This window comes from Oxyura jamaicensis, chromosome 2, assembly GCF_011077185.1.
Source record: "Oxyura jamaicensis isolate SHBP4307 breed ruddy duck chromosome 2, BPBGC_Ojam_1.0, whole genome shotgun sequence".
NCBI classification, from domain to species: domain Eukaryota; kingdom Metazoa; phylum Chordata; class Aves; order Anseriformes; family Anatidae; genus Oxyura; species Oxyura jamaicensis.
The window spans coordinates 158,033,708-158,045,074 of NC_048894.1; the positions used below are offsets into that span (position 1 = coordinate 158,033,708).

Sequence of the window (11,367 nt, forward strand, 5' to 3'; positions counted from 1 at the left end):
GGCACGTGTTTCTGGCAGCCTGAGAGCAGCCTGAGAGGAACCCCGGGGACGGCAGTTCCACCCTCCTCGGGTGCTGCCTGCACCTCTACCAAGCCTCAGCACACGCGTGCTGTGCTCCACAGCTCGGGGAGGCAGGGGCCCAGCGGTACGGGCACAGGGAGCTGGGACACCCCCAGACCCACGCCAGGAGCCTGGGGAGCCCGGGACAACCCTGCTGCAGGGACCGCGGGCGTGCAGAGCCAGCGATGCCCCTGCGCTGACCCGAGCAACAAACAGCCCCTCAACCAAACCACGGGCACCTGGGGGCCTGCGACGCCCCCTCCCCTGGACCCACGGGCACAGGGAGCCAGCAGCATCCCCGTGCAGGCACCCCAAGGGGCAGGCAGCGCCCCACATTCCCGTGCACAGACCCCAAGAGGCAGCACCCCCCTGGCTGCGTCCACCCCCCTGCTCTCCTCTCCCTCCCCAGCTGAGGGCCACAGCAGTAGCGCAGGGCTCTGGCCCCAACCCCCAGCTCCCCCCAGCCCCACGGTGGGACCGTGAGCTCCCGCCATGCCCAAGGGGTGGGGAGGGGAACAGCTCCCCCCGCCCAGCATCCCGGGGGGCTGGCAGCACCCCCCCAGCCCCAGCCCCAAGCCTACAGCTCCTTGAGGCGCAGGGTGGAGTGCACGGAGTAGATGTAGCCGCTGACACTGGCGGCCTGCAGGCACTCGGTGGCGGCAGGAACATCTTCACAGACCAGCACCACCCCGTCCTCGGCCCCCGGCAGCGCCCGCGCCGAGCTCCCTGCGCCACGGCGCCGCGGCTGCTTCCTGGCGCGATGCCGCCCGCTGCGCTCCATGCCGGCACCGAGCCCCGCTGAGCTCCTGCCGCGGCGGCGGCTCGGGACGGAGTGTGGTGCGGCACGGCACAGCTCGGCTCGGCGCGGGCGCCTCCTCCCCACCCCGCGCGGGCGCGGCACACCGGCACGTACTTGTGTGCCCCAAAGGCGCGCGGCCCTGGCAGGGCCGGCGGGGGCCTGCCCGCCCCGCGCCCCGGCACGCTGCGCAGGCACGGTGCCGCGGCCGGGGGCTCAGCACCACCCGCCCGTGCGGCTGGTGGGAGCGTGGGAAGGTGGCGAGGCTGCGCGGCTCCCTGCGCCACGGCGCTGCCGGTGCAGGCCGATGGGTCGGGGCTTGTCGGGAGCTCGTGCCGACGTAGCCCTGGAGCGATGGTGCCAGCGAGCACGTGCCTGCCCTGCGCATGGCTCAGCCCTGCGGGCCGGTGCAAGCAGCCAAATCCTGCCGGTGCTACAGCACCCCAGCGCCTGCTGCTCCCCATGGCAGGGACACGGAGCCTCTGCACGGCTCTGCACCGGGCAGGAGCAAAGGCAGGGTACGGCTGTGCGACCAGAGAACCTCCGTGCCACGGGAACGGGGAGCCCCACAGCTGGTGGGCATGGCATCAGGCCGCCCCGATACCCCCGTGTGCTGCCCTGGCACGCCGCAGCGAGCACGGGGCTGCACCCCTGCCAGGCCTGGGGACGGCCAGGTCCCTGCCCCGCTCCAGGGGACCTACTTGTGCCGGTGGATGATGGCGTTGAAGAGGCGCCCGTCCCGCCAGCTGGTGGTGAAGTTGTCGCAGCGCAAGCCCTGGTAGTCCTCCACCATGCGCTGGGACCAGAGCAGCAGCTTCTCCTTGGCCGTCATGTCCTCCGACTGCCCCGTCACCTGGATGTCCGAGATCTGCAGAGACGTGGCCGTTACGCTTGGCGAGCCACGGGCCCCATCCTGCGCTGCACCGCGCACGGCAGCACTCACTCCTCCACCACCAGCACCACCAGCAGCGGGTGCAGCCGGCGCCGTGGGGCTGCCCCCCGGCTGCCCCCCGTCCTGGAGGTGCCGCCGAGCCCCGGCACCACGTGCCCCACCTGGAAGTGGAGGATGATAGTCCAGATGAGGCCCAGCGTCAGCTTGGGGTTGCCGTCGGCGATGTCATCGTTGCGGATGTTGACCAGCTTCACCTGCCGAGAGCGAGGCGGGCGAGTTGCAGGGGGCAGGGGCCGCGCCGCAGCCCCGCAGCGGGGGTCCCAGCGGGCCCCCCCACACCCCTCGTGTGCCCGGTGTCCCCCTCACCTGGCGATGCTTCAGGTAGTTGAGGGCGATCTGCACGTTCTGCAGCTTGTGGAAGCGCATCCGGCCCTTCTCCCGGGGCTGCAGGGAGAGAGAGCAGGCATCTGAGCTGCAGCCCCCCCGGGGAGTGGCCCTGCAGCCCCCCCCAGACAGCCGGCCCCTCCCGGAGCTGCGCATGCCAACGCCACACACCCTCCGCACTTTGTCCCCGCGTCGCGCCACGAGGCGCCAGCCCCTGCTCGGCGGGCAGGAAGCTGGAAGCTGCCCCCAGCCCTGGGGCCGGCCCAGCCTGAGCACGGGCAGCACCCAGGGCCGTGGGCTGCGGGGAAAGGGGAGCCCAACACCGGATGAGTGCTGCGTGCCCGCACGGCATTCCTGCTCCCCATGGCACCCCCTGCACGGAGGCCCATCCCTATCTCCATCCCCACGTCCCCACCTCGGGCACCAGCCCTCCTGCCCAAAACATGGGAGCCACCGGCGCAGCAGCGGCAGGACAGGGGGGAGCACAGGCTCCGTGCGCCCCAAGGCTGCAGGGAGCTGACCCCCAGAGCCGCGGCCGCGCGCTCCCCGTGGCTCAGGGCATCACCACCGCGCCCCGCGCTGCCACCAGGCAACACCTGCGCAGGAAGGAGCGAGCCCGGACATCCTCCCCTCGTCCCACCGGGAGGAAGCGCTGCTGGACCCAACAATGGCAGGCGCGGGCAGCCTCCCGCCGGCTGTGCCTGCGCTTCCTCGGCCGTGCAGCACCGCCGGCCCCGTGGCACGGCGCGGCCCCCTCTGCCCATCCTGCCACTGCCGGTTCCCCACGGCGGGGCCGTGCTGGTGGCACCAGGGAGCTCTCTGTCACGCTTGTGGCAGGGAGCAGGCACTGCCACGCTAGGACATCCCCCCCCACAGGATCTCCCCGGCTCTGCGGGGATCCCCACTCAGGATCCTGCGGGCAGCTCCCCTGGCACGCCTCGTGCCTGGCCCTCTTCGCCCTAAAGGCGGCGGCTTTCCCTGACCCCGGCTGCAGAAGGTGCCAGGAGCCCCCGGCCCCGCCACGCTGCAGCTCAGCAACGAACCACGGGGTTTTTCTGCCCCCCCGGGCCCACCGGCTGCAGGACACCAGCAGGGAGCTGCCATCTCTGCCCTGCTGCGGGTGCCCCGGTGCCTCCGCAGCCACGAGGGCCGGGAGGGCCCCTCGCAGCTCGCCCCGTCCTGCACTGCCCGGCTCTCCTCCCTGGCCACAACGGCCGGCCCGTGCGCCGCCCTCCCCGGGCGCGCAGCCCCGAGCGCGTGGAGCCGCCTCGCCTGCGGTGAGCCCGGGATGGGGCAGGACGGGGTGGCTGTGCCGGGGCAGCTCCCGGGCGCATGCCGCGCTGGGCCATGCGGAGAGCAAACGGCAGAACCACTCACCAACCGCAAGTTCCTGATCACGTCGCGCTCCCTCGGCTACCCAGCAAGAGCAGTGCAAAGAAAGGAGGCAAAGGCCAGAGGGGAGAAGGTCAGGGTCAGATCAGCAAACAGGAGACCAGTACAGAGGAGCAGAGTTCACCAAAGCAAAGAAACGTTAATGTGTTAGAGAGGTCACGGCGCGGCAGAGGGGCAGCGGGGACGGGGCCTCGGGGCGGAGAGGCCGTTGCCAGCCCCAGGTCGACCCCTCTCCGGTGCCGGGCAACTCCCGCGCCGGGACCAAAGCAGGGGGGAGGCCAAGCAGGGCTGGAGGTGGGTGCAGGAAGCGGGGACGGGGCAGCCGGGGGTCCCGGCAGGCCAACGCCCGGCCCGGTGGCGCGGCACCTACCAGTGTGTCCCCCGAGAGCACCTCCAGCAGCGAGATGAGGTTGTGTCCATCCCGCAGGTCCTCGTAGAGGTCGTTGACGTGGCGCTGCGCCTGCAGGGATGGGAGGCAGCGTTACCGCGACGCCATGCGCAGCTCCAGCTGCCACTCGCCGCTCCAGCCCCGCTCCGATGGGCCCTGGCACGGCAGCAGCAGGGGGAAACCCGCACCCCTCGGCCGCAAGGTGCTCGCACACGTCCTGCCTGGTGCCCAACAGCAGGACCAGACCCCGGCCCCGCGTCCCCCCACACCCCCCCAAGCACACGCAGAGGGCAGCTCCCTTCCTGCGCCCCAGGGACCAAGGGCCAGATGGGTTGGGTGCAGGCTCCTTCATGCACGTGGCCCCACCGCCCACCGTGCTCGTGGCCACGGGGCCATCGGCCCCGGTGCGGGTGAAGGAAGCAGTGAGAAAAGAAAGGAGTGTGGAGAGGGGCAGCCCGTGCCCGGAGAGGGAGCGCACCTACCTCTGCTCGCCAGTGCTGCCGCAAGGAGGAGAGCCAGAGAGAAAAGAGAGAAGTTAGGAGAGGCAGGCGGAGAGGAGACAGGCTGGAGACCGGGGGCGCAGGGTCACCCCGAGGTGCCCAGCCCACGGCACGGCACTCGGCGCCGCAGGGCCGGGCCGCCGGCACGCGGGGACACGTCGGCGCGCGGGGGCCGGGGGAGACGTCTCGGCGTGTGCCAGGCGCTGACACGGGCTCTGCCCGCGGCGCAGCAGGGACGGGTACCGGCACGCTCGCAGGGCCCTGGCTGGCTTTGGCAGGAACGTGGTGTGGGCGGCACGGGGGAGAGGGAAATTGTGGGGGACGGGAGGACAGGGCAGGACCGTGGCAGGCAGCAGCACCCGGGGACGTAAAGCCCCTCCAGGACGGAGCCAGCCCCTGTGGGGACAAGCCAGTGCTGCCGGGATGGGCATCCTGGAGCCAGTTCAGGAGGCTGGCAGGCAGCAAAGGCCACAAGCCCGCACCACCCCCAAAGACCCCGAGCCCAGCAGAGCCCCCAAACCTGCTGCATCGAAGCCCCGGGGAAGGTCCTCGATCGCCCCAAGCCAGGGCATGGCCCCCAGCCCCATCTGGGAGGGGGTGGCACAGCCGTGATGGCACCGGCTGCCGGCGGGGCCAGGGGAGGGGAGAGGCAGCGCAGGCGGCGCCCCAAGGAGCTCGGTGCTGTGCCTGAAGGGGCCAAGCACCGGCTGCTGCTGTGGCACTGCCCACGTCCCGCCACGCACCGCTGCTGCCGCGACACTTCCCGCAGCCGTGCGCAAGGCCAGGCCGGCCGGGGCTTTGAGCGACCCGGCCTGGTGGGAGGGGGCCCTGCCCACGTCGGGGGGCTGGAGCTGGGTGGTGGGGAAGGGCCCTTCCAACCAAACCGCTCCGTGAGTCTCGGAGCCCACGCTCCTGTGCCCGGGGCACCACGGCTGGCGGAGCCTGCCCGGGGCTGAGCCGTCTGCAGGAAGAGGCGCGCGCCCGTACCTTGATGAGGTGCTTGTTGACCCATTTCGTGAAGGTTTTCTTCTGGACCCGATCTCGCTCATCTGCAAGAGGAGAGAAGGCAGAGCTGAGCAGGCAGCGGAAGGAGCGGGGGAAGCCCCGGGGGGCCCTGGCAGGGCCCCCCCCCACCCTGCAGGATGCATTGGCAGCAGGAAGCGATGAGCCAACCGCGATGGGGAACCACGGTGAGTCAGCCGGCACGCAACGGGAAGGAGACAGTTAACGTGAATCAGCCCCTGCACGTCGAGCACCGCCGCAGCAGCACCACAGGGAGAGGCTGCGCCCGCCCTGCCCGCGGCCCCGCGGCTGCTGGCTGCAGACGGGACCGCGGGGCACGGCCCCGAGCACCGCCCGTGCGCCCCGAGAGACGGCCAGCGGGACGGGGCCGAGCCCGCTGACAGCTGCACCAACAGGGCTCCAGGTGCTGCACATACTGCGTGGGGACGAGCCCGCGGGGCACCCGCACAGCCCCAGCGCCCAGGCGCAGCCCAGGCTGCAGGCGCGTGGGGAGCGGTGCTGCGTGGCGAGGGGCAGCCCGGGGCTGGTGGTCCCCGTGGGGTGCGCGCAGGGACCGGTTCCAGGAGCGGGAGCCCCCCGGGGCCTGCCCCACGGAGCCCGGACACCCCAGGGCGGAGGCAGCCGGGGGTGCCCCTGCTCCCAGCCGCGAGGGGTGTCCCTGCCCGCGGGGCTCTGACTCACCGGGCACTCCCTGCCCCTCTGCCCTGTAATTACGGGGACGGGGCTGACGCACCCGGCCGGGCACCACGAGCCGGCACTGCCCGGAGCCAGGCAGCCCCGCGGGCCCCACCCTGTGCCCTTCCTGCCCCTGCTGACGAGGGCCTGCATTGTTACCCCTGCTGATGAGCGCCCAGGCCACTTATCTCCACTAATGAGCACCCACCCCATGCGTCCCCGTTAGGGACACTTCACCCGCCTCACCCCAGTCGCTCCCAGCATCACAGCAGAGCCCAGGATGGCCGGTGCTGGTCCCAGCACCGGGACAAGGAGGGTTTAATGGCACATAGGGGGCAATGCTGCTGGCCCCCTCCTGCCCACGCTGCAGCGAGCCATCGGGATCAGGGTGGCGCGTGCCACGTCTCGCCCCGCCGCAGCGTGCCGGGATCTGCCCACGCGGCGCCCCGCTGCCAGCGCAGCACCCAGCCCTCCGCGCCGGAGACACCGGGCACCCCAACCCCACAAGACCCTGGTGGCACGAGCCCCACAGGCAGCTCGTCCTCGGGGCCTGGGCACGCAGCACGAGGCCAGGGCGATGCATGGGGACGGGCCGTGCAGGGGAGCGAGCGCAGGGAGTGGCACAAGCGCGCAGGGAGGAAGGAAGTGTGGCGGGCACCCACTCCCAGGCGGGTACATGCGCGCCATGGGGAGCGCTCCTGTGCTCAGCGCTGGCACGACCAGCACCCAAACAGCCCCGGCAGCCCGCTGTGCCCCTGGATGGGGACCGCCACCACGCGCAGGCAGCCGGGGCGGGGCGGCCGCGGGCAGGACGGGCAGGGTGTGGGAGGAAGCGCTCGCTGCCGCCGCGGGCAGCGCCTGCGCCCCGCGCTGACACAGCAGGGATGGGGACTGGCGCCGGCGTGGGACTGGGGACGGCGCCCCGGCTGCAGGGCACTGCAGGGCCCGGTCCCGCGGGCTAGCTCTGGCCCCACGGCACTGCCCCACAGGACAATGGGCCAGCAGGGAGGTCTGCCCCATAGCCCAAACAAGGGACACCGCCCCAGCGTGGGGTCTGTCCCTTACCCTAACCAAGGGACACCAGTTCAGTATGGGGTCTGTCCCTTACCCTAACCAAGAGGCACCGCCCCAGTATGGGGTCTGTCCCATAGCTCAAACAGGGGACACCGCCCCAGCATGGGGTCTGTCCCATACCCTAACCAAGTGGCACCTCCTCAGTATGGGGTCTGTCCCAAAGCCCAACCAGGGGACACCACCCCAGACTGGGGGTCTCCCCATACCCTAACCAAGGGACACCGCCCCAGCGTGGGGTCTCCCCCTTGCCCAACCGGGGGACACCCCCCAGCGCAGGCTCTTCCCTGGTGGGGGCTGCATCAAGCCCCCCACCCCCCCGCCGCCGGCCGGGCCGTCCGAGCGGGAGCAGCCCCCGCGCCCCCCGCTACCTTTCTTGCCCTCGGAGGCGCGCAGCACGGCCAGGTAGAGGTTGTCCTCCGAGGTGCTCCTCTGGCCCGCGGCGAGACCCTCCTCCCCCTCGCGGCCCCAGGCGCGCTGCCGGGACATGGTGGCTCGGCGCTGCGCTCGCTGCGCTCTCCCCGCTCGGCTCGGCGCGGCTCGGCTCGGCGCTGCCCGGGCTGCAAACCCCTCCCCGGCCCGGCCCCTCCCGGCCGAGGTGCGGAGCCGTGGGGCGGGGAATGGGGCGTGGGGCTCACCCCCCCCCAGGAAGCCGCCGGCCCCTCCTCGCCCTTTCCTCCCCACGCCACGCGATCGGGGCGCGGCCGGGGGCTGCGGGCAGAGACCCCGGGAGACCCCTCCCCGGGCGGGGGGAGCAGAGCCCCGGGACCCCCGCGCCTCGGCACGGCCGGGTCTGTGAACCCGGCGGGTCGGGACCCCCAGCCCCCTCCCCGGAGCTGCGGAACCCGTGGGACCCCACGCTCTGGGGGCTCAGGACCCCCGGGTCTGCAAACCCAGGGTCCTCAGGCCCCCCCCCCCCCCCCGGCCCTGGAGTTGCGGGACCTATGGGACCCCGCAGGCTGAGGACCCCCAGGACTGCAAGCACAAAGCGCTTGGAACCCCCCAGGTTCACAAGAGGAGGAGCCTTGGGGCCTCCCAGCCCCACACCCCAGAGCTTCAGGCCCCATAGGACCCACATCCAGGGACTACAAGACCCCAGGTGTGCAAGCCCAGGAGGCTCAGGACCCCCAGGCTCCCAAGCCCAGGAGTCCCAGAGCCCCTGAGCCTCCTCCGGACCCTGTCCTCAGGGACCTCGGCACCACTTGGTTCCCTAGGCCAGGGGATTTGGGACCCTGTGCACCCACAACCAGGGATAACAGGACTGCCAGGTTTGCAAGGCTCAGGACCACCAAATCCATATGCCCAGGGTCCTCAGGACCCCCAGAGCTACAGGACTCACGGGACCCCATACCCTGGAGTCCAGGACCCTGAGGTTCACAAGACCACGAGGCTCAGGACCGCCAGCCCTGTGCCCCACAGCTGCAGGACCCACGCTCCCCACACTCAGGGGGCTCAGGACCCCCCTGCCTGGGGACTGAGAGCCACTGTCCCCATGCCCATCCAGGCGCAGGAGCTGGGCTCCTCCACCCCAGGCAGCGCGTGGGGCTGGAGCCAGCGTGGGGCTGGAGCCAGCGCTCCCGGCAACGCATTCCAGGCGCTCCTGCGCCGCGTCTGGCACAGCCAGGGCGGGCAGCCGCCGGCCCCGCGCCTGCCGCCAGCACAGCACCCGGCTCTGCTCAGCCCCTGGGGCCTCACCCCACTGCCCCCCTGCCCCAGGGGCACCCACGGGGTGCTCGCAAGGGATGGGGGGCACGGGCGGTGCTGCCAGGGGGCACCCGGAGGAACCCCATCCCTGGCACCAGGGAGCATCCCTGCTCACGTGGGACCTCGTAACCCGCCTCACCACGCGTGTCCCCCAGGGGACCCCCAGCTGCTCTGACCCTGCCCACGGCACCCTGCACGCAGGCTGCTGGCAGGAACGAGGGCAGCATGAGAAAGGGCAGCAAAAGAAAGGCAGCGCCGGCGCGGCGCAGCCCCGCGCAGAGGCTGGCACCCACACAGCGCCAGCAGTGGCGCCGACCAGCCTGGCCCCGCCGCTGGTGCCAGGACACGGCCCGACCCCTACGTGGGGTCCGAGGGACACAGAGGCCGGCGCACAGCACCCTGTGCCTTGCTCTTGGCTCCACGGGCAGTGCCCACCAGGCTGGCTCCGGCACAGGCAGGCGTGGGGCCGCGGCTCTGGCTGCCCGCTGCCGGGAAGGAGCCGCCCCGCTCCCAGCGCCGGCCGCTCTCCCGGCCCAGCACCGCCTGCTGGGCTGGGGCCAGGGCCAGGCGCTGAGGAATGCGGGCGGCAGCAGGCTCCGAAGGCGCAGATTTTCCGCCAACAACACATCTGGAGCGGCGAGCTACAGCTGCGGGAGCGCGGCTGACGCTAACGCGCGTCAGAGGGCAGGGACATACCTGAGCCACAGCTCATCCGCACGCGGCACCGCGGCGCTGGCTGCCACGGATGGGACGGGCACAGGGGGCAACCGTGCCTCGGCAGGGGTTGACACGGGGCACCCGGGGCAGGGGGGCAAGGGGCGCCTGTGCCTCCGGGTGGGGCCACACGGGCGGCTCTGTTTTGCTCCACCTGTACCCACGCCCAGCACCGGCACCACGGGGCCAGGGCACAGACAGCGCCCACATGGAAGGATCCGGCCACCGCGGCGCAGCTGAGAGCTCTCCCTGCCGGAGAGGTGAGCGCCTGGGCTGCAGCACAGACGGGTGCCTCGGCACCGATCCCAGCCTTGGCCCCGCTCCAGCGCAACGCCGGAGCCTGGGCACCGTGCGGTGGCGGAGCGAAACGCGCGGCACAGGCTGCTGGCGAGGGCCAGATCCAGGCTACCATCACGGCCCCGGGGCCGGGAGGCAGCGCCGGCTCCCCCGCTTCCCACGGTGAAGCACTGGGCGCTCCCGTGGGCCTTGCTCGGTCGCACAGCGGCCACCATCAGGTCCCCGCGGCCCCAGTGCCACCGCTGAGCGTCCCCAGCTGGTGACAGCCCTGCAGCCCCGTGCCCCGGGGGTGAGCACAGCGTCGGGCAGGGTGGCGTAAGAGGCAGCTCACGGCCCGTGGGCAGGCCCGAGGGTGGCGTGGGACGGTGCACGGTGGCGGTGGCGTGGCTGCGGTGGTGCTTTGAAGATCTGAAGAGCCCCGGAGCAGCCCCGGGGACAGGGAGGGCTCCCAGCACCGGGAGCTGCCAGCCCGGCTTCACCAGCGCCGAGCCGCTCCCTGCCTACGCCGTGGGCCACGGGTCCCCGTGGGCACTGCACCGGCCGGGCCGGCCCATCGGGACCCACCACACCTCACCGCCCACAGACACACCGAGGGCACCCGGCCCCCAGCCCCATGCCCGTGCCCGCGCCCCTCCCACAGCACCGGGGCTGGAGCCGGCCGGCGGGGGGCTCCACGCGTGGCTCCCCCGGCCCCGTGCGCCCACGCGGAGCGGCCGGGCTGCCCCGCGGCGAGGCTCGGAGCACCACGGACCCCACGGTGACACGCGTGGGGCGGCTGCGGGAGGGCCGAGGGGAGTCGGGGAGGGCGGGGGGGGGGGCGCGGGTCCCGGCGGTGCCGTGGGGGCGGCCACTAGCGCCCGGGCCGTAAAGGGGTGCGCGGGCACACCCGTGGGGCGCGGACACGCGGGGACGCGCTGACACGGACACGCGCGGGTGTTCCCCGGCCCCGGCCCCGCCCAACCTGGCTCGGCGGGGGCGGGGCTCGGGAGGGGGAGGGGCTTAACGGGTAGCCGACGCCCCATTAACCCTTCCCTGCCCGGAGCAGGCTCTGCGCCACCATCCCCGGCCCCGCCGCCGCACGGCAGCGCTCCCCGGCACGGTACGGCCCGGCTCGGCTCGGCCCCCCCCGGCACGGCCCCGGGCATGGCGCGGCCCCGCAGCAGCCCCCGGCGCCGGGCACCCCCGGGCACGGCGCAGCTCCCAGCAGCAGCGCGCCCGGAACGGTTCGGCTCGGCCCCGACAGCGCTGTCCCGGCGCTTCGCGGCCCCGTCCCGTCCCGTCCCGTCCCGTCCCCGCCTCGCTCCCCGGCCCAGCACGGCTCGGCACTGCCGGTTCTGTCCCGTCCCGTCCCGTCCCGCCCCGACGCACCGGCGCAGCAGAGCTGTGCGCTCAGGTACCGCTTCCTCTCGGGCTCGGAGCCGCCGCGCAGCCACTCGGAGCCCGCCATCGCCGCGCTCCTGCCGCCGGCTCC

At 73.1% G+C, this 11,367-nt stretch overlaps 1 protein-coding gene across 7 annotated transcripts in view; it reads right to left on the reverse strand.

The window, feature by feature from the left end:
• PLEC (plectin) overlaps positions 1 to 11,361 on the reverse strand; it is a 32,112-nt gene extending 20,751 nt beyond the window's left edge. Inside the window, exons 1-8 of one of the 7 annotated variants that reach the window (XM_035317308.1) lie at positions 11,265 to 11,361; positions 5,400 to 5,461; positions 4,395 to 4,409; positions 3,895 to 3,984; positions 3,510 to 3,545; positions 2,115 to 2,192; positions 1,910 to 2,002; positions 1,558 to 1,724 (exon numbers count right to left, since the gene is read on the reverse strand). In XM_035317308.1, coding sequence (XP_035173199.1) covers positions 1,558 to 1,724; positions 1,910 to 2,002; positions 2,115 to 2,192; positions 3,510 to 3,545; positions 3,895 to 3,984; positions 4,395 to 4,409; positions 5,400 to 5,461; positions 11,265 to 11,343 — 620 coding nt within the window. In that variant the 5' untranslated portion in view covers positions 11,344 to 11,361. Of the gene's footprint in view, positions 1 to 1,557; positions 1,725 to 1,909; positions 2,003 to 2,114; positions 2,193 to 3,509; positions 3,546 to 3,894; positions 3,985 to 4,394; positions 4,410 to 5,399; positions 5,462 to 7,552; positions 7,725 to 11,264 lie in introns of those variants that run through there. The other 6 variants (XM_035317305.1, XM_035317311.1, XM_035317306.1 and 3 more) reach the window with 6 other exon arrangements.
• Between the last annotated feature and the right edge of the window lie 6 nt (positions 11,362 to 11,367).